Consider the following 24230-nt stretch of genomic DNA (forward strand, 5'->3'; position numbering starts at 1 on the left):
CAGCAATTAATAGCAAACAATACTGTCAGTTTCAACCACGAATTTGTATTGCAGACAACGCCAGGTTTTCTTTAATCGTCACGTGACGTATACCATACAAAATAAAGGGTCAATTGAGTAGTGTTTTTTAAACTTTTATAAAACTTTTACGTTATAACATATGTACGTATTTTGTGTATTATATTTTACACATCCAAAGTCCATGGCAGCAGCAGACGAGTTATATGTAAATATCGTCTACTTTGACAATGACGTGAATAGACCTGTCTCATGTGTGGCGTTTAATAACATAAACCAAATCAGTCAAGCGACCACAGCGATAGAGACCTACACATACGAACTCGTTAATATCTTCACAAATAACGAAATATACGAGTCTCACGTTGTATATGTTTTAAAATAACGAAACTAAGTGGTGTTGATGGTAGAATATGTTTGTCAACTCAATTCAGTGAAAGGGTAGAGAGGTTATTATCCTCTATGATGTTTAAGTAGGGCAGCGTATTTAAATGTGAATGGGTGATTGAATGTTTGTGACCCGACCGAAAGACAGGGAGACATATATTATTTTGAAAGTGCTGTACTATACAGTTCAGTTCAGTTCATACAGTTCTAAAGACGGTCTCCTAGTTATTCGTTGGTTTTCAACAATGTACTATATACTCATTTTTGTTTCCAAAACATATGAACACCTATGCAATTTATGTGTGTGTGTATATATACGCTAGCTTGGGAAACCCTACATCGTGGCTTACGCTGCAATGAAGACCGAGGATACACACGGCTCAAAAGTTATAATTACGTCTGGCAACCTCTCTATAACATATTATCACACTGGCAACAAAAGAGCTATTGAGGTAGAACAACAACAGCATTATCAATCATGATTAATCCTGCTTCAAGCAGAAGTGCACGTCAAGGGACTTTCACTATCGTCTGCAAGCCATCCCAGGCTTGAGCCATGGTTTCGCGTAATTTTTGTTTTGAAACAAAACCAACTTTGTGGCAATAATTGACAAAGTATTAGGCTCGATTTGAACAAATTCTTGTTCCTCAAAATATTTGGCTGAATATTTGGAAATGTAAAGTGAGTTGTTGTTGGTCAATACAAGAAGCGCAGACTATATATTTTATATCGCAAACGATGGGACGGGAGAAATATAAATATATAAAAATATTTTAATTAACGGAAGAGAGAATGAATATTGAACCGCAATTCTCAAATATGTCTGTACAGGAATGATGCTCCTCCAGAAACGAAAAACAGTGGACTGCCACAATAACTAGTATTGTTATGTGGTTTACAAATATAATGTCTTCTGTCAGACACATATTACAATAAATGTTCTACCATGCAATGACAATTAAATCTATTCGTTAATGCATGGAAATGCATCCGTTGAACGATAATGTGCATGTAATGCTTTGGATGTCATTTCAATTCACATGGACATATCTTTAAACGTGTGCCTTGATTTGGAAAGGATATGACAATAATATGAATCATAATTACACGATTAGTCCCCTTTCCCAAAAGTCAGTGCCAAATCTTCCAGGGGTTAGTATTTGAAAATTTACAAATTTTCAGCAAAAATCCGTCTCTTAGCAAACTAACGTGGTTACATTTGTTCGGAATAAGGCGCGCTAATTAGAGATGACTTTCCACATAATACTACTAAAACAAATATGAAACATTGCAGTTTTCAAACCTTATGAATTTATTACGATTGAGGAGTGGGCGTGTTCTATAAATTGTATATATTAGTAGCGTATCCAACTGTAGGCCTGTTGTAGGGAAATTTACAAGTACATGTACAAGAATAAAAAAAAACAACTGACTGACAACAATAAACAAAACGAGTGACGAGTACAATACACAACAAAGTCAAATCAATAAAAGTAATATATTAACCTCATGATATATATGAAGTGAAAATAAAAGTACAATATACTATATGGATCATAGAATACGAGTGCAATATTGAGTAGAAGTAAACAATGACTCATTTTACTCTTGTAAATTCGATTTTTAAGAACATCGTCGAGCTTAATGTCGGCACATGTAGCTTTCTAACGATATCCCACCAATCGTGCTATACCATCTACGTGCGAAGATATGGTAATATAAATAATAAAAACTCACTTAGTTGACCTATTTTTTCTTTGCTAACGACGATGAAAAGTGATGCGCGGCGATTCTAAAAATATTGCTGTTCCAAATCAGGGGCACATAAGAACTAATATATCATCATAGATGGCAGAAAATGTCATTTTTTTCTCAAACTAAGGTGTTTAAAAGAACAGTTTTGATGGCCTGTCGAAAATATTCAATTCTATAACATTTGAAAGTTGTCACGTGAACCGTGTTTAGAAGCGCCCTCTATGACAGGGTTGTGCGTCTCAAATGGTATTATTCATTGAAATCAGTCTCACTTCGTAGAAATGTTGACGCCATATTCTTTCATTGTTATCCCCTAACAGCATTACAGCGAAGGTGAAAGTTCGTGTAGTAGAGTCGGTTGACGAATATTTGTTTGCTACTTCCTTATTGACGAGAATGACGTTGCACAAAACATAACTAAGACAATGGCAGAAGGCGGCCGTGATTACAAGATTGATGACGTAAGTATTGTATTATATTGTGGCATGTGTTTCATTCTAGTGGATTATTGCGACGTCTTTGTTTGAACTAGTGACTCTTTCGAAACAGACAAATTTAGTCAGACACCATTTCGATTACGGGCGGGGTCACATCCACTGATATGGTGTTTACTAAACCTGTCGAGTATTTGGCTACATTAGTCACGTTTGTCCGCCATGTATTTGGTTAGTATAGCTACACACTCGGCTAATACGTTTACGCTGCCGGAGTTGTGTCGACGCACCGGAGTGTTTTCTGTATCTGTACTATATTTAGCTATGTTAATAACTTTCACATCAGCCATCACTGTTAATCAAATTCTTATACAATGACGGGGTCGAGCTGTAAATGCATATTTAATCCTTTTCTATGAAATGTAGGTCAATAAATTTGTAGTCACGCTTACGGTTTACTAGCTGGCACTACTGATTTGTTGGTACACTCGGTCATCAAAATAGAAATGATTTATAATATCTTTGTTGCTATTACATAACCCGCGCTTGTCACATGTATGAGTTTCTGGCTGCTAGAGACACTCCATAATCTTTGTTACACTCGTGTATACTTGTCGCAAGCATGTTATGATAATAAGCTGCATGTATTCCATGGCAAACAAACAGTACACTGTCCCCGTTCTTTTTTTTTATTTCACATACAATACTCAAGCTATGGTAGTTATGGTATGCGAACAACTTGTCTTGTTAAGCAGATTTCGATTTAGTAGGTTATCTGACTGTTTTTGATCCCAAATAATATAAAACTACCCAAATATGACAGTTGCATGGTAGCAAACGAGTACACATTTATCAATAGACGATTTAAATACTATAATACATTTCGGCGATTGTGGGTCTAGCATATCAGATATGTAACGTTTTCGGATGTTTTTCTCAGTATGCATGTGGTTGTAATTTTCTACAAGGTACCAGGCCATCGTATAATGTACAATTATCTTTGCGCCATAGTCTCAGGACCAAGATGTATATGACTCATAAGCTGTGTTGATCTGCCGTGAAATAAATTGTCTACATTTCAAGATATTCAGAAGGTGCATTACATTCTTATTAGGCGTGTGTAAATCATCGCAGCTAACACAATATCTATATTATAACAGTTATAATGTGAGTGTCCAAGCGTCACGTTACCGAGATGCTTCAGAGGGCTGGGGAGTACACTGTTAAACTGCATGTACTCGAGTGCGTGCTTTTGTAATTTAAATTGACGTCTACTCGGTTGACCACTGGCTTCACTCTCTTATAACCCCAAGTATGGCTGTAGGTCAGTAATGTTGGTGTCGGCGTTGGTATTATTGTTTACTCCTGATCTTGTGCTTCAAATAACTATTAGTGTCAAATATTATGTTTCTAATTTTTTCTACTCTGCTGATTCCAACAATGTGCTCCTGACCTTTTGATCTCTGTGCATGAGTGCAAAAGTTAAATTTTCGTTATTTCAGTTGTGTATTGAATAATGAAATTTCTATTATTATTCGTGAGTGTTATGAATGTATTACTATGTGTTATTTTTCGGGTGTTTATATTAATATTACGTTATTGTGACGATTTATTCGTTGGTGGAATTAATTATTGTGTTAATTGAACCAAGACATAGAAAACGCTCACCTTGATTTTCACTAATCGTATTGCATTAGTCACCATTGTAAGATTCACTTAATCAACCGACATTCTTTGTATAGATAATTAATATTGATTCACAACATGCCTGTATAATACAAAATAAGGAAAACCAACAATTAAGTTCCAATTTGTTCAAAACAATGTATCTGCTTAAATTATCATTTGCATGTTTTTTTTAGTTTGTATACTATATTGTTAGAAGGCATGATAGGAAAAAGTATTTAGTAAGACCACGTGTTCAACTAATGTTGTCATTATGCATTGCAAAAGTGTATGAACTCAGATTGCACGCAAAACAGGCAATGAGCGTTGACAATTACGTGATGTACACGCCACTGTGGAGAACATAATTGTCTGAATAAATTGAGTTCAAATCCATAGTAAAATATAACCAAACCAACATATTATATGCTCAACGAATTAAACCAAACATGTTTTGAAAAACTGTGGTTTCATTGGCAACAATACAACAACAATGGTTAATATATGTAAATACAAGGTGATATATTTGTATTCGGCAATGTTTCAGCAATACACCCACTTTGCATTGGATAGTTATTGTCGCTAAAGGTGATGTTAACAAACACACGTAATAACCGGCAGTGTAGTGTTGTCTGGCGGTAATCAATCCTGTCTACTGATTTCAACACAGAAAAAAAATATCGAGAATATATGGAAAAGGTATGAAAATACTAATGATAGTAACATTAAATTGACCTCACTTGTAATATAGTCTGACAGAAATCGTTCAATTCATATCACATAGAGGTATATTAATCATGATTGAAATATTTGTATGGATGCTTCCTGAATCATGTTAGTTTTACTGAAGGTGTAGATACACTACATAAACTAATCTCTTGAATAAATTTAATAACAACAATACATTTCACGGCGTGACCGTTTTAATTTGGAAATGAACATCAGCGTATTGTTAAATACCATGGGAAATTACAAAAGTCGTATTTTTTATGGATCTAAGCTGCTCGTTGTTTTCTATATGGTGATATTTGTTTTCCAACGAAAAATTAAGTATTTATAAATAATTTCTATATTTTCTACTGGTGTGTACCGTTTACTTGAAACGACACTGTTCAACAAATCAAGTACTTAGTGGAATGCCTGTGAGTACTAGAAAGAGTGGGACGTGGAGGACAGACAGAAAACAAATAAATGCCACTTACAAGATGGAAATAGTTTTAAGCAAAATACAATGTTCTAAACACATTTAGTGCGTTATACAAAACTGATGTTGACTTCGGGGATATTCGGTAAATGTCGTCGTGAGAAGAACTCGTGGTACGCGTTTCCAACCAAATGCTTCGCCGCCTCGTGTATCGCTGGGATGTATGTTTGTAATAGAGCTGAGAAATTATGTAAATTAGTTCGTATATGCATGTAATGTCTCTCACAATGACGAGGAATGTGTTTGCATTTGCTGACTTAGTCCGGACTGATACACAAACAGCAGGTCTGGTTTGTGGGATAATTACGATAACACTTGTATTGTATATATACTATGGGTTACTGAGCCTTGGATCTACTTTTTAGAATTATGACAGGGAATTTTTTAACCAAATTTCCGTGAGGAAATATATTTGTAATTTTTATTAATCATTGTTGTTGGGGCCTATATTTTTTATACCGTTTATACTTCTGAAGGCAATGGGATTTATTTTGATTTATCAAAGAAGTAATTTCGTATTGGGTATCCTCGACGAGATTGTTGTTGTTGTTTTTTCAAGTTTATTTTATTTTTTTACTTGTTTACTTTTCTTGATTTTCCACCAATTTCATTATTTTATTATCCCGAGTTCAATTTCTTAGTATTATGAAATTTATCGGTTTGTTAACTCATCGTTCATTTTTACAACAACTGAATGTGTGTCCAGGAAAGGTATGGCCTCGGTTGAAACGCCCATTACGATTACAATTTCGAAGCTACCAACCGTTGCCACAGGGTGACAGGGTGTTCATGCACGGACACATTATGCTATTACCGTGTCACACTAAATCGTCCAACGTCACCAATCTTTGAAATCGTGCTTTCGAGTGAACGCTTCCTGTGACGTCACCATGACGTTAATATGTGAAGGCAAGGTAGTTCAAATTGACCACTGTGTTTTGTTGTGTAGAGTGTCATCGTCTGAAATATTGTAAATTCCCTCTCCAGTGAACGTGATTGCTTGTCAAATAATATGCGGATGAGCTTCCTCATCCCTTACAGGATTATCATCAGTGAACGATGACTTATAGTTACCACGCCCTCTATCTAAAATACTAGTACTTTGATTGTAATGCATATGCGACGACACACAGCAAACAAATATGTTTAACTTCACAAAGCGTCGTATATGCGTGACGTCACATAGTAACGTATGTAACTAAATCATTAACTAATACTTGATAATTATCGTTATATATACATCACGTGACATTTATGAATAAGAAATGATAATAATTGCAGTATATGCAAGATATTGTTATTATTTATTTAAATATACATTGAAATCGATTGCATTTGATGAACCAAGGTTGTCATGGAAATATCATGATATTATTTTGCAGTATTAATTGTGAGTGAATAATGATAGATAAATATAATCTCACATTATTCATGATATCTCTGTATTGTTTACAGAACTTCAATGGGGCTGCTTCTAAAGGAGATTGTAAGACTCTACAGGAATGGTTGGATAGAGGTCACAATGTCAACACAAGATATGGCCCGGTGAGTTATTATAGATATGTGTAGTACTATGAGGTTATCACCTGATATCACGTGTTCATGGTGCCAGTCGATACGAGTAACGTCAGAACTACTATAATTCACGGACTGAATGTGAATGAAAAACACAGCTAATGACGTCACAAATATTAACTAGTTCTACGAATAAGTCGTAATAAGTTACAACTTGTTTATCACATGACTAACTTCAGGTTTCAAAAAGATAGACAAATCGTAATTTTATGGTACTACATTTACGCTAATGACGACGTAGAAACGCGTCGGTAGATGTGCATTGCAGCCGCTGTTGTTTTTAGATAAATGGCAAAAATACAAGCCTTTCTTAAAATATCGAGTAGGACTATTTTTTTTTTTTTTTTTGAGTTTTCAAAAATCGATAAAAACGGCCACTTGAACATCATTCCAGCTTTTCAAATCATATACATGTCGGTAAGACGCTGCTAAAATTAGTGTTTTAATGCTAAAACAAATAAATGCGACTGCCGTTTCGTGGATATTTACATACTGTGTAACTTTTGGACGACTTACATGATAACATCTTACGTTGTTGACGATTATGATTTAACGGGTGATAAACTTTCCGTCGCAAGTCAGAGAAGCGGGGTGGTCATATAATTATGCCATCATATTTGCAAAATATAAGAGATAATGTGTAATTAAGTTATAAACGATATCACCAAAGTAATGCACGCAGTCATAACAAAATATACTTGCCAATGATACGTGGTACATCGTGGTCATTCCAGGATATAAACTCGTTCTTACAATTAAATAAATACAGCATTAGTATATTAGGCCCATTTTATATGATATTTCAATCGTGTGCATGCGACGCAAAACTTAATATATTGCCAAATATTTTGATTTGAATTATTTCCATGGGGAATATTTTTCGGCAAATTTTTATTTCATTATCAGTATTAGTGTGTACATTTCCGCGAATTAACATTATGACATTTACGTCTGTCAAATAACGGAAAAATAAACACGTGGAATTATTAATTACTAAGAACTAGGCGTAGAATTGGAGAATACTCAAAATAAACAAATGTCCAATTCGGGAACAGGGTAATAGTATATTTGGTTATTGATGAAATAGTAGGGCGCCACCAGACGGTCTGGCTTAGCAAGTGCGTCGTGTTTCGCTCATGGAGTTGATGCAGATTGTGTTGGATGGCGGCACATCGCGTATGTGGTGTTTACAAAGGACATGGAAATGATATGTGGTACATCGTAACTAATAATAAAATGATTGGTTGTCCAACTGAGGGCGTTTTTTTAATTTGTTTGCTGTACCAAAGTCCTGCCATTTATTTTTCATGGTTGTTCGACCAAATTCGTCTGCATAAGTATCGTGAGTTCTAAGTTTGGTTTACTATGTTGGTAAAACCGCGCAAATTCATTTTACCGCCACTTTACAGCGGTTTTCACATAGACACCAGTTAATTCAGTTACCCAATGGCTGAAGCAATTTCACATCGAACAGACACGCCCCAAAACAGGTGACGAGATTTGACAGGTTCGGGCAATAATAACGAAATTAATTGTTATCTGACACGCTTAATGTGCTCTAAGATATCAGTGTTTAATAATTTTGGCCTAGTGTCTCTGTTTATAATAATGCAGCAAACATTCAGTTTTTATTATCCCAAATATATTTCGGGTTTTTCTCGAGTTTAAGTTATGATGTAGTACGACTCGTTGAGACCACCGTCAAATCGAATGCGTTCGTGTTAGAAAATTCAAACTCGTTCTTCTCGTTTACAAGATTAAGACGGTGAGAAACACGGCTCGGTTTTTTAGCTCCGCTGTCGACTTTGTCGAGCGGAGCTTATCATATGTCGGCGTCCGTCGTCCGTGTCAATGTTTTACTTTTTCGACTTCTTCTTGAAAACTACAAGCCTGAATGCTTTGATACTTGGTGTATATGTACCTTGGGTAGACCTCTCTTAGGTTTGTTCATTTCATGTTGATATCTTCAATTCTCTAATTTTGGTGAATATTATTGTCATTTTTAGTAAAAAGTGATATTTTCATGTTCTTGTTAAAAACCGCAAGTCCAATTGCTTTGATATTACATATATATGTACTACATGTGGACCTCTCTCATATGTGTTCATTTTGTAATGATATCTTTAATTCTCTAATTTTGGTGGTGAATATTTTTGTAATTTTTGGTAAAAAGTGATATTTTCGACTTCTTGTTAAAAACCAATAGATCAATTGCTTTGATATTACATATATAGATACTACATGTAGACCTTTCTCAGATTTGTTCATTTCATGATGATATCTTCAATTCTCTAATTTTGGTGAATATTTTTGTAATTTTTGGTAAAAAGTGATATTTTCGACTTTTTGTTGAAAACCGCAAGTCCAATTGCTTTGATATTACATATATAGGTACTACATGTGGACCTCTCTCAGATTTGTTCATTTCATGATGATATCTTTAATTCTCTCATTTTGATGAAAATTTTTGTAATTTTTGGTAAAATGTGATATTTTCGACTTCTTGTTGAAAACCGCAAATCCAATTGCTTTGATATATTACACATGTAGGTACTACATGTGGGCCTCTCTCATATTTGTTCATTTTCTAATGATGTCCTCAGTTCTTTAATTGCCATGTGCATTGCTAACAGCGGAGCTATCTCAGCCGACCGGCTGCTTGTTTTAAAAAAAACACTTTGTCACAGAATAATAGTTAAATGTGCCATGCGAACTTGTCCCTCTATGCTCAGGCTTTCGAAAAATATACGCTAAATTACGGTTCTTAATTAGGCAACAAACAGAAAGAGAATAATTTATTCAGAAACGTCATAAAGCCCTTCTCACTATGTGCTATTATGTATATATATTGAAAATGTCTGTGTCCAAATAAACAAATATACAATATGTTGAGAAACCATTATTTGTCACAAAATTGTCATTTGATTATCTCTTTTCTCGTTAATCTGTATAACCACAAAAACATAGAAAACTAAACATAGACATAACTTTCGCCACGGTATGTTTTGTCGCATTCGTGGAGAGCATTTAATCACGAAAAAAAAAGAAAAATTAACTACGATTACTACTCCACTTCTACATCTCGCACTATCTAGCGTTATATGATGCAATATTAATGTATATCGCGTTATAACATTAGAGTCGCGTCAGTTCGTTCGGTTGTTTATTGCATTAGATAGTTAAGCCTCAAAAACAGACGTGCACGCATCTGACTAGAGGGAAAGTAGCCTGATGAGGTCGCATGCGTCGCGCCGTCCAAGGTGTTCCAAGCCCAACACACCCAACACAGTGAGGTCTGGTTCCGTTAGGCCTACTCACGCAAACATGTTAAGCTAGAAGGGAAAGCCGCGTTGCTAGTCTGCTCTATAGTAGTCTGATGAAATATATTCACTTGATGTCGATGTTGGTTGAAAACCATTCTGTACTATAAGGTCTATGCAATTTACAACCACACAATTAATCTCTGTTAACTGTTGTAGTGGTCAACACCTATTGGTCAGTCTGATTTATTTTCTACGAGTGGTTCTAATGAGATGGACAATACACCTATAATTATTTTTCATCACTTCGATAGTTTTACACCATATAATCGATTTAAGTTGAAACATTCGTACATGTAAGTCTTCCATTCACTTGTGTTTTATTTTTGTAGCATCCCCAGTGATAATTATTAACATAATTACTATGAATTTAAAAACAAATACGGGCGAATAGGTTTTTCCTCATTCTATGAAAATAAAGTCAGTATCTACTGAGAATGAGCATAATACTCGGGCTGTAAAGATGATACGATACACGTATATTCTCGGTCTAATTGATAACGGGCATACTCGTTAGATTAAAAACTCGCCTCTAACAACGCGTCAATTACAAGTTCAGTTCTTGTTTCCGAAGCCGAAACTGAGCTCGACCTTAGAATCACGCTTCAATGTTGTTCTAGGGCTGTTGTTACATGAACCGTGTTTACGAGCGATGTGACTGACGAATATTATGTCGATCAATTGCATACAAACGTGAATATTATTACTATTCATGTCATTAGAAACCACTTTTTGTTACGTTATTTTGCGTGTATACGTGAATACAAAATGACTTACAGTTCAACTACCTCTCCTACTGTATTTTGCTAACCAGCGAAAACAGCAACAAACTAATTTTGGAAGTAGTTTGGAAATTATTTAAATATTCAAAAATAATTTTTTTTCATTGCTCTAATTATAACGGTCATTCCTCTTTAATTTATACAGCTTTCACGTTTGTATGGAGCATGTAAGTGAATAATTAACTATTCTTAAAAAGTAACCGACAACGACGCATGTTTTACCGGTATTATTTCTTTTTCCAATATGTAGTTGAAGACATTCGTACAAACATATGTACACATCCAGGAGAAAAGTAACGTGTACACATTACAAGTACACCCGTATCTGTAATGCCCTTTATCGTATACTTCGCATCATTGCCCGGCCTCGTCAATGCTATGGGAAGTGCGCCCTGATATCGGGGAAATAATTTCACAAATCACGCCCAATGGGCTCGATTTTCAGCAATCAAATGAAAACGCGTCATTGTAAATTAGGCCATTGTAAAATTTTAATTACACCAATAAGGTATAGACTGGATATGGCTTTTGTTGCCCTCAGTCGTACGGCTTACGCTCCTCTCAAGCTCGGGTACTTCCGCTGCACGACCTCGGGCCGCAAAGCCGTATCCAGTACATAAAGATTTTTATATTCATTTAGCTGTACCAGAGCTAACGTAACCGTAGTTACACATGTTTCAGGGCTTGCGTTTGTTATCGTGGATAACTGGTCGGCACCATCGTTTCCATGTTGATATAAAAAAGTCAGAGGTTAGCAAAGTAACGTTCAGTTCGAGCCAATAATCCAATAGCGTTATGGTATATTGTTCCCAAACTCAGATTAGATTACGACCGAAAGCTAAACATTACGTAATACCGATCGACCATTGAGAAAGCGCCGTTGTAGCGCAAGAGATAATAAACAAGACAACGGTTTTACTATTTTTACTTAATGTCAATGAATTTGTTTATTGTGACTTGGAGTCAATTCGAAAGTTATTCCAGCGGTTTTGTACCCTGAAATCAGCCACAAAATGTACATTCACCACGAGGGTTGACATTCCGAAGCTAAATTATTTGTTTTCAAGGCATCGCGCAATTACCTTGCTCATTGACCAATAGGTGAAAATATACTCCTAAATTTGTATAATAAATACTAAACGACTTTTATTTCTGCAATGTACAATATTTTCGCCTTCACATAATTGTGAAAGACTCGGTAATTAAATGTTTGACATTGTATCTTCCGTCGTGATCGGCTGTATACAACAAGAACCATTAGACGTAGTGGACGGATAATGTTAGCACCCATAAACATATTGTCGAAAAAAAAACTGATATGAAATTTAACTTAGAAATCCTGTGGGTACAGGGTTCGTGGCTAATGACGGCCTAGTGAATATCTAATATTTTCTCTTTTTTAACATTTTGGTCTTTGGCGTAATAATATTTGATGAAAGAAGTGAACAACAGAAATGTTCATTTGGGACGTTTCATTTTATTCAATCGCAAGGGGGTCTTATCGGTTATTTGTACATTTTCATTCGAAGACGAGTCCATCAACGCACAAACTACAATATGAGCAGTCATTTCCGTTTTGACGCTCACTTTTATTATAGATTAACACGTGTTCGTTTGGTACATGATGTCATATTCTAGAACTAAAGCCTTGCTAATAATTAAACTGAAGATCGAAGAAAAGGTTGACGATGAGTATATCAGTGTTCTAGTCAAACAGGGGACTCCCCACAGCGAGATCAACAGTCGGTTGGCCGCTCAATATCCGGACACTGGAGGAATTTCTAAAAAAACTGTGCGACGATTCAGTAATTCAGCCAGGCGGCGTCCTGTTCGATATGCGACTCATAGCGACATATGCAACGCGTGTAAAATACAATGTTTGTTTACTGTATATGAAATTAGAACATGCGCTGAACGATGAACGCCGCTTTTTGAAGTGGATCGCAATGTTAATGAGGCCGTTTGTGAACAAAATTACGGGACTAAAACATTATATGATCCGACGAAAACCCCAAAATATGTTATCACTCAACACTTTCAAGCAAGTGCAATTTCGAAAAGAGAAAACACATTCGAATAATAATGACAGTGAACAAAGATTCAACAAATAGTGTGACTGGAATATAGACACGTGATGACAAAACGAACGTTTGGGCCCCATTATTCATTAAGTTAATGAACGATTAATGTGCCACGCGGGAACAGCGACAGTGATATCTAATTATGCAAAATATCCACACGCCGCCTTAAAATATAAAACGTACCAGAAACTCAGACGTCCCTCAACAGTGTTCTGTCTCTTATTTTCGAAACTAAATTTTGTTACAAATAATGACAAATATTGCTGTTCCATAGTGTATAATGCAGGTCACCCACGTGATCATAATGTAGACGAAGCGTTGGAAGATACATGACTGGAAACATTTTTAATTCAACTTGCCTTTGATCTATAATTATTTTGGTTGGGCCCGTGGCCGCCGACCGATATGCAAATAAATGAGAGTATCCCTAGCGCGTCAATAAAATGAACAGCCTCAAATTGAAAATAGGATTTTAATTTTCATTGTTCATTTCAGAATCCCATTTTGAAAGGGCGATTTTGTCACCACAGGCATAAATTTGGGGACTACTAACATTAAATTGGAATTGTATATCGCCAATCCATCAATTGAAATTACGCCAAAACCAAAATGTTAGAAATTACCTTGACCGTCAATAGCCGCGGGCCGTACAGGTTTAACTCTTAAATAGGGGAAACATTTCCTTATATTCCGCCAAATAATATAATTTATTATTCCACATTATTCGCTGGACTGTGATAATAAAACAAGCTGATGACGTAATACAATGCTTGCACATCGTGAACAGGTGTGTCGATTTCCACTTGCCGTCAAATATTGCACTCATCGGATAATGTTGACTTTCTACGATCTACTGATTGCTGTCATCGATAATTCTGTCTCTAAAGTCCGGCTACGCAATCATTAGTTACGAGAAAACTTGCCTGGAATGATGTAGTAACCGGTGATCCAATCGATTATTTCAACTTAACTGCAAATTGATAGTCAAGGTAGTGTGTAAGATTCAGGGAGGGACAGAGTTCTTTAAGGCCCACTCATAACCTGAAAACTAACCCGTAACCTCCAGCCTTCAATATAAATAAACGTGCCCCTCAAAATAACTATACATGTCCCGAAGAGGAACATACTGTATACAATTGAAATGGGGAGGGGCTATGGAGGTTTTTTTTGTAAACATATAGCCATACCCTGCTACGCATATTAATCATTAACGCATACTGATGTGTTTAATATCTTTTAATAAATAGCTAAATTTTTAAAAACTCACATTTTTCCTGTTTATTAATGACAGCTGTAGTGATACTCGTTATCATGTGTACTGATGACACTTTGGGTAATATTTGTGTTCCGGATGACAAAGTTCCGATGAGTTATACATTCCCATTATTACTATTTTACAAATAAATTTACTATCTGGTGTATTCCCCAATACATTAAATATACTAATGTTAAACCGGTGCAAAAGTCGGGGAATCGTACATTGGCAAATAAATATGCGACCTATATCACTCTATTCAGTCTATTCGATATTTCGTGTCTGCTTGCCTATGTTAAAACTGAATAACGATGGCCATAATAGGGTTCTTGCTGTCAGGTCCACGACTATAAATTTAGTTTGTTACCTTGATCGTATCAGTAACAAAGTCAATGCTGGGTACCAATATGAGTCAATCTACTTCATTTTCAGTAAAGCGTTAAATTCACTTCTTATGTACGTGACAGTATATGGAGTCTCTTCACAAATGAATGTATGTAGAACACATGATATCATTCAATACAATAAACTCACGAACACGCACAATAAACATAAAAAATAGCAATTTTCATGCAAGATTGAACGAAAACGGCATTCGAGACGAAAGACTAATTCTCAGTGAAAAACTTTTAATTCGCTAATGAGAAATTGCTAAAATTATATCCGTAGTCTTGTAGATTATTCAGAAAACACTTCAGTGCCAATGCTGTATGAACGGAGCAATATCCTTGTTGAAATAAAAATTTGCTCAACGAGTTTCATTCCCGACGGTATTATTATTTCATTTTGCAGAGTATCCAAATATTTCTATCGATTCATAATCGTCGGTACAATGACAAGTGATCCTAAGTCCCAAAACACGCCACACCATAACACTTCCACTTCCACAGTAAACTTTGATTCGTCCGACCAAATAACATGGGCCCAAGTTTTCTTGCGAATTACCTGTTGGAAACTCCCTCTGTGTACAGTTTTTCAATGTTCGCTTTGGTCTCAGAATACTATAGGCGTCTGAGCTTTGGTAAATTTTGATAATTCTCTAATTTTCAACAAGACTCAATTTTTGTAGATAAATATTATGCATCTGATACTATGACTTCCATCGGAATATTCATTAACTACGACATGTATTCCCGCTCTGAACCGCGTTTTGAAATAATTTCAGAAAAAAAACATGACTATCTCACATTTTGTTGGGACGACATTTTAATGATATGCAAATGAGTTGAAGTTAACCACAGGATGTTCGCTTACTAAAAAACGTCTACATACATAACAGATAAACACAGTTTTTTTTCTAAAATGCACTAACCATCTTAAATTTAGTCTATTTTAAAGAGAATTCGTAAAGTTTCCGAGAATTTTTCATTACGAAAACGATCAAGTGTGTAAATATTCTGTTGACGGTCTTCATCTCACTTTATAGGTTTCAGCTCAGTATGTCAAATAAAATCAGTTGTCCCCAAAGTTTGTATTTTTGGGTGATTCATATCAATGGCTTAACACGTGTTATCATATACCAAGTATTGCCCGGTCCCGTAACGCTATGGAAAGTGCGCCCTCACAACAAGGACAACAATAATTTCCCGTATTACGGTTTTTATAAATTATTTTTATAAATTTTCTAAATTAAGTATTGTATTTGAGGTCACGCCGTGATACCATTGTAATTACACCTATAAAGACTGCGTACGGCTTTTGCAACCCCAGATCACGCAACGTTAGCACTCAGGTTTCCGATGCAGTCTATAAAGATTATTATCAGACATTGCAATAACTAACTATGCAGATTATTTGAAAATATTAAATGTTTTCAAATCCATATTCATAACCTGGAGTATGCATTGAAAGCTGGTTTTGAATTTCAAGAAAGAAAATAAATACATTGTACAAACATTCACCAAAAAAACATATGGCTAGACATTTTAACCAATCAGAATCAGGAATTTTCAGCTGATTATTAGCCGTAATTCACTCTTTGGAAGACACAAGAATCTTATACATTACTAATTAGTGAAGACAAAATTTCACTAACTTTTTAGCAACAACGTTTATTACCACCATAATAACCATGGTAACAACATGCATTTAGACATAAATTTTTCTCCGGATAGTCCCATGCTAGGGATAGTTCGAAAAATACTGACTCAAACCCGGTTCTGTTTTCATTTCTATACTGAGTACTTGACCTTCAGCTTCTTTCTTTCACTGTTTTTTGGAAAGCAAGATACATGGGGTGTGGACTCCCCAGTAGAGTAGCCTGAGGTTCACATGAAAAACTCACCATTGACGGTCATATTCGCTTCGTCCGGTCAAGTCTTATACAACCCTGTGTACATGCGGATATGCGAAATGCAGTTTGTGCATGTGTATCCCTCAACCAGGGATGTACGCTCCTTGGGATATAATGTGCCCTATCATATTTGATTTGATCACTGGCTGAACCATAGTCGCCAGCCAATGTTCGTTTATTTCCTAATTGCCTCAACACTGCAATTTGGCAGATCGTATATAGCAATCGTATATTTGATTGCGCCCTATCTCGTAGACTGGCAAAGTCGGGACTTCTTTTTTTGTTTTACAAAAAGAAATAATTAATTGTTCTTTTAGCCCAGCGTGATCGCGAAAACTAACCTGACCGCTGAAGAAATCCCGACTGGACGCATCTGCGGGCATTTGACTATTAATTATTCATGATGTCATTGATTATTCATGAGTGGGTGTGTGAAAGTAAACATGACCTTTTAATTGTTGATTCGATTCGATCGCAGAGATGGATTCTTTAACTTTCTATCCATGTTTACTGAAAACAAGTCGATTTAAATGTTCAATGTATATAAGTAGTCTTTCAAAACCGCCGGGACCTCAGAAGTGAAAGGTCACGTACATTTAATAATATAGATACGATATGACGTACTAGCTGCATTAATTAGCATAATCACCGGAGTGATTCCGCTCTGGTTTTCACTCCAACGCAGGGGGTCGCCTGCAGATGCGTCCAGTCGGGATTTCTTTCGCAGTAGCGCTAGTTTTCGCGATCACGTTAAAAAGGCTAAATTGACAATTAATTATATTATATATTTTTTGTAAAACAAAAAAAAAGTTCCTACTTTGCCAGTTTACCTATTTTTCTAGGCATTGTCCAGTAAAATTTCCCGTTATGACTGCATCACGGACAAATATTGTACAGTAGAAGTTTATCTTCCCAGTCAGAGATTGAGCTGAAATTTTACAATCTGTTACTTGAGGGCTAACAATCCAAGTAATTAGATCAATTCAATTTACTACACTAAAGAAACACAGCTATGAAATACGGCCACCGTGAAACGCGTGGTAATATTCGTGTGCATGATGCAAGCTATATGCTCTCAATACGGAAACGTATATTGTAAGCCTTTACACGTTTGAAAACATAACAACTGTATTTATTACGAAATGTCTCTGGACTAAGAGAACTGATAAGTCTTTACGATTTTTATATTTCGTCCGTACTTGAGATGACGACGGAACGAACGCATGGAATCGTCTGTAGTTTTTTTTTTCAGTACAAGGCTACATGTCGAAGAAAATCGGCAAGCAAAATTTGCGACATTATTGCAAGTCATGTTACAGGATACAGATTAATAAAAAATTGTCAATACAAAACTAATTTTAAAAAAGTTATATAATAAGAAAAGCATATAAAGTTGCTATATTATTACCCCGGTCATGATCTTTTAATAATAATTTACTAAATCCTGGTTATATAGCAAACAGCGCTAGCCGTAAAGTTGAATTATGATCACGCACTTACACGCCGCTTAATTTAAACCACGAAATGTACAATGAAATTGCAAATATTTACAAAGCACGATTTGGTAGAATAATAAATATTAAAAGCGGAATGTTATGTAGACAAAATTGTAACCACTGGCAGTAAAAATATTTGGTAATCGCCAATGAACGACTCACAAATAAAACATATTTTTATTATTTTCATCTTTTGAAAAAATAATATTTTTTTAAATTTAATTTTCAAGTGTTTTAGCCAATTTCATTACTAAACTCAGGTTAATATTCAGCTTCCATTAAAATAGGTTCCTTCGCTTTGGTTCTTAAAATACCGATAGGGGGCGCTCTTTTGAAATGCTATTTTAAGACAGAGTTGCCTGCTAATAAATCAAAATAAAAATGTCATGAAAATTGTTGAATATTTGGGCAAGTGCGACAGGTTCTATTGTCTTTGGTCTAGTTTGTGGTAATATATTTTTAGAGTTATAATTTTTACTTGCATGCAATACATTGCACAAAATTTTGATCAACAAAAACGTTGAGGAGGGGCAAATTTCCAATCTCACAGTGGGAGGGGGTTTATAACTGAACCAAGTCAAAATGTACAAAGTAGCAAGTTGAATACTCTCTCCTTCTGTGTGCTCATGTCAAATGCATCTATAGAACAGAAATATGTTTCCACTTCTCTATTCAAGCAGTGTGTTAAGTTTTTTTTTTATTATAGGGTTATTTAGTTGGACTTTCAATTAATTTTATTGGGAAGTTTGCTTTAAAGATTTTTACTGTTTTTGGCTGCAAGCTGTCTATCTGTAGAAATCTTGAGACTGGTGTAATCTCAGTTGAATAAGAAAGGTTGAATAAAAAAAGCTGTCAGTCACTTAAGCCTAAACTGTCAAGTCTCCATTCTGGACACTTTCACCAAAATCAACCAAAACTTGTTAATATACAAGATAGATGCATGTTTTTTTCCACTGCGATATGGAAATAACAAAACATAAATTAGAATGAAAGAATGAGTGAAAATCCAATACAATAAGTTTCCTTGCAGCCAAAAACTCCAAACAAGTCCTTAAAACAATTTTCCCAATGAAATTAATTTTAAAGTTAAAAACGCCCCCAATGGGTCAATTGTTTATCCCATAATCCTTTGCCAAGTCCTATATGGTGGAAACACAATTCTGCATCAGATATTTTACATCAGTTCTTGGCTCTTTGTATTTGTATATATACAGGGTTTTCTGTATGTTTTGTGAAATGTTTTTGTTGTAAGGATATTCTTCTGACCGATGATTGTTTGGGTATTTCTCATTATCTATTCATTAATGTGTCACAATGTGAGGGCGGTCATGAGTAAAAAAATGTTGCACACGATTTATACTGGAAAATAGTAAGGTGTTTAGTCTCCTTGTCTGGAAATTGCAAAACCATTACTGAGGGAAGGTGTGTGTTTTTTGTTTTTTGTTTTTTTTTGGGGGGGGGGGTCAGCATTGTTCTTGTTATCATTCGAGAAAAGATTTTAATTTTCATAGGAGTTTTAAATCATCATGGCTCATTATTATTTTCCAAGTAGACATAGATTATGATGAAGAATTCTTTCAAGAAATTCACGCAGATCTTTTCAAAATTCTAATCAATTGATCTTTGTCTCAAGGACACCACTCAAACATTTTATGAAAATGTGTCCATACCTTTACCAGTAGTTATTTTGCTTACAAACAAACAAACAAAATATATTGATGTGTTTTTCAATAGGATGCACGTTTTAAAATGATGCGTGTATTAAAATGTATACATTTTAAAAAGCATGAGTGTAATTTAAAATTGTGTGTATTTTAAAATGGGTCATATTCTGAAATGGTGTGCATGCTTTATAATGAGGTGTGTTTTTAATTGACATGTGTAATTTTAAATTTGTTTAAAAACAATGTTGACGAAAGCGTTATTACTAATTGAAAAATTAGTATGAAAAAAAGTACACATTAACCCATCCACACCTGTGGGGGGGGTGTGCTATATTTGAATGATTTTATTTGTTCTCATGTGTATTAACCTTTTGAATGTAACATATCCGACGAATGTCATATATTCATATGAACATTGCAAATGTTATGGCATTGTGGTAGATATCCTGAAAACAGTTACTGTAAAATACTTTAATTAGCTGGCATTAATTTTTCGCTGACAAGACTTTTTGGGTGATTTTTGACAAGTTTTATGTAAAATATAGGAAAAAAGGTATATTCGCAAAATTTGATTTTCACTGAATCATTTCTTCAGCGAAATTAGCGAAGATGTATTCCAAGCGAAACTAAAGTATTGTACAGTATCTTAAATCCCACACATTTTGTAAACCTAAACTCTCATTGTATAGACCATACCTTGCACCTTGGTTAAGTCTTTGGCAAAGATGCAATGTTTAGAGTTGAGAAGTCTTCATAAAATGAGATGTTAGGAAATTAGCTAATATGTAGAAATAATGCTATTAATATGCAGGGATTTCGACCTTAAATTAATCAGGTATTTAGATCACCTCAGATCACATCAGCATCAACTTGAAGTTTCATTGAGATCTTTTTGGGTTTTTTTCATGGAACAGCATAACATTTGCAACGAAATAGATAATTAATATTTTCACCATTGTAAGTAGAATCTCGTAAACTGTCATGACGTTATATCTATACATGTTAAAATAGATTTTCAATATATGACAAAAAACAAATATTATTTGAAGAAGAACAGACAGATATTTATTAAACAAAACTCATTCTCATTAGTGAAAGTAAATATAATAATCTAAAGTTATATGAAGTAATAGATGAAAGAAATACAGTATAACAATTATAAAACTCATTTATAGCATTAATTATTGGCTCTCTTTTTAAGTTCAAATTTTAAGATTTAATGCTAAATTGTTTTGCTTTTTATTGCACCTAAAAAAATTCACAAAAAGTTTTCAAATCAAACCAATATTAAATGTATTAAATTACAAAAAACATAGTTAAACTATTTAATACTTTGCCCATGAATGCTGGTAAATAATAGGAGAAAGTATGTGATGTGTTAATGAAACAGACCATGAAACTGAAGCTGTAACTGAAATATGAAAACTTTAGATTGAATCACAGACAACAAAATGAACAATAGTTTACAACTTTGAGATTGATCTTCAAAAATGATCAATGGATTATCAAGTTTTAAAAATGTCAATGCGTGACATGACAAGATCCAGTTCAGAAATTGCAAAAATTTAGATGAATCTTTAGCACTAAAATTGTCTTCATAATATCTTGAAATGAATGTATATGTGACATGATGATTTATGCATGGAATATGAATAATATTGATTGTATTATTGCACCGATACTGTGCAAACAGGAACTAACAATGGTAATAAACAAGAACAATGAGATTATCAGTAATTATTTATGAATTGATTATTCATTTTGTTTTCTCAGTTTATATAACATGAACTGTATTACTCTCATGGTTCCTTATAGAATACAACACGAATCGTATGAACATTACAACAATAAGTTTCAGCAAAATTTGGCGGTTAAATTACTGGTAGAAAAATTATCTTTACTTTATTTGAACTTTTAAAATAATCAGTATTGAAAGGTGTTGGTTTCATGTTTCTACTTAAATACAGACATTTGTTACATTCTTCAATTACAAACTAAAAAAATATCCAAAACTCCAGCATGAAAGCAAGCAAAGTAGTCAAGCCTAACAAAGACAAAAATCGATGGTTTTAAAACTTTCCTCATTCTTGTCAGGTCACAGAATAAACCTTCCCATGATGCAATGCCTCAATATAGCTCTTGCAATCATATCATTACCTGCAACAAACCGATATGTGAATTGTAAATTGTGTGGGAGAAAACAAGAACAGTTGATGAAAGCTGTGACAGAGAAATTTTGTGCACATCAATGCAATTTAGTGAATACATTTTCCATGTACAAATTATCTGATAGATTTCTCTAGACAAGGTCCATACATATCCAGCAACAAATTGATCAGCCTAGAAGTTTTCAAGAATAAATAGAAAATAGCCATGTGCGTATTAAATCATTAAAATCTCGTCAAACAAAATTGTTGTGTAAGAGCAACAACAGTCGAAATAGCTCTGCTGTCTTTGTAGACTATTTTAATATATTCTTCAAAAGTTGTACTATGAAATATTAACTATTTGCCATGTTCCCACAATATATGTCAAACAATGCCATATCACAACCATGGCAGTTTATTTGGCTGTTGTCAAACAATTACAATTGTTATCTTGTTACAAATATCATGGATGTAAATTAATGAACCTTACATACTAAGTATCAAAGCATTTGAACTGGTATTCAATAAGACGTCAAAAATAGCCCTTTTTAAAAAAAAATACAAAAAAATTAGAGAATTAAGAATATTGTCATAAAATGAACAGATTGGACAGAGGTCAATTCAAGGTGTCTACATATAAAATATCAAGCACAAATAGAGTGGTTGACAGATGCCTGATGAACAATTACCTATATGAACAGCTCCACTCTGTCATATTTGATAACCAGTCAGCCATATTTATTTATATCATGAATCCAGTAACACAGTAAAGTTTAATTGAGATGGGAAACATGTACATGTATGTGATGAGTTACAGAAATTAATGTGTGTGTGGATTTAGTAAATTTGTTGTTTATATTCTACATCATACCTGGTAAACTTTTCTGCACATAATCCTGGTTGACTAATAAGGAATTCTTATCAGCTCTCAGAAGTTATTCTGCTGATATAAGTGACAGAGTAAAACCTCTTGGAAATCAAAATAAATAGCTCTTCTGATCACTGCATTGTTTTTATCAGAGCCATGACCAAATCTATAAGGACATAATATAAAGATGCAGTTAGTCACTGAACTGAAGAAATCTGTCATACATACCAATAAAATACCACAATCATGAATGCAGTCTTCCGAGTACCGTCAAAATGTTAAAGAGGATTATTTTAGTTTGCTACACAGGCCATGCCTGATTATTTTAGGGCCCTTTAAGTTTTTCGCAATAAATTTGATTTTAACCCACATGAAGTGATTAGGCATTGGCAATGTAAAAAATATTCACTCAATATTTGGAGCTATTGAAAACCTGGAAATATAAATACTAGGAAGTAGAATAAATGAGTTGCCAAGAAATATAATTCAGTCAAACCAGTGAAATCGCAGGTGATTGATACGCATAGGCAACATTGCATTTTAAAAAACCAAAACACTTTGTGTGGCCACCAGCACTATACCTGCCAATATAATTATTTAGCACAGATGTAACTGCATGAGACTTAGAATCATCTACACCAATAGATTTTCATCAAGTAGATAGTTCACCTGCTTAGAAGTGATTTCATTATTAATAACAATTGTATAGATTTTTTATGAGACAAAAAATAAAATCTAAGAAAGATTAGAAAGAACTCCTGTGTGCTGAGTATATTGGGACACATTACAAATTAATTCAAAATTAATGGAAAAGCCGAGATATAATTATGCTAATCAGGGAATTAATATCAACAGATTTTAACCTAAAACTAATCAGGTTTATACATTGTCCTAGAGCTTCTATGTACCAACTTTCATTAAGATGTGATGATTGACATCAGGGAAAAGCTGGAAATTAACTAATTATGCAAATTAGGTAATTATTATGCAAAAATATTCACCCCAAAACAGTCAGATCTCTGAATAGTACTTGAGTATCTATGAACCAATTTTCTTTGAAATGTAATGATCACTACGTGAAATATCAGGAGCTATAAATTAATTAAATATGCAAAGTAGGTAATTATTGTACTTATATTACTCAATCAGGTCTGTGCAGTGTCCTATGACATCTATGAACCAAATTTTATTGAAATGTAAAGATCACTACTTGAAATATCAGAAACTAAAAATTAAGTAAATATGCAAAGTAGGTAATTATTGTACTGATATTACTCAATCAGGT

The 24230-nt window shown here is 34.3% G+C and overlaps 1 protein-coding gene and 1 long non-coding RNA gene across 2 annotated transcripts in view; one reads left to right on the forward strand and one right to left on the reverse strand.

The window, feature by feature from the left end:
* Nucleotides 1-2478: 2478 nt before the first annotated feature.
* LOC144349694 (death-associated protein kinase 1-like) overlaps nucleotides 2479-24230 on the forward strand; it is a 65926-nt gene continuing 44174 nt past the window's right edge. The window contains exons 1-2 of the mRNA XM_085494581.1: nucleotides 2479-2622; nucleotides 6920-7009. Of these exons, the coding sequence (XP_085350707.1) occupies nucleotides 2587-2622; nucleotides 6920-7009 (126 nt within the window). The 5' untranslated portion in view covers nucleotides 2479-2586. The remainder of the gene's footprint in view (nucleotides 2623-6919; nucleotides 7010-24230) is intronic.
* LOC146729953 (uncharacterized) lies at nucleotides 21794-23077 on the reverse strand. Its single transcript, XR_014927897.1, has 2 exons — nucleotides 22949-23077; nucleotides 21794-22087 (listed from the first exon to the last, which is right to left on the reverse strand). It is a non-coding gene; the product is annotated as an uncharacterized LOC146729953 (long non-coding RNA).

This window comes from Saccoglossus kowalevskii, chromosome 20 (assembly GCF_978046115.1).
Source record: "Saccoglossus kowalevskii chromosome 20, keSacKowa6.1, whole genome shotgun sequence".
NCBI classification, from domain to species: domain Eukaryota; kingdom Metazoa; phylum Hemichordata; class Enteropneusta; family Harrimaniidae; genus Saccoglossus; species Saccoglossus kowalevskii.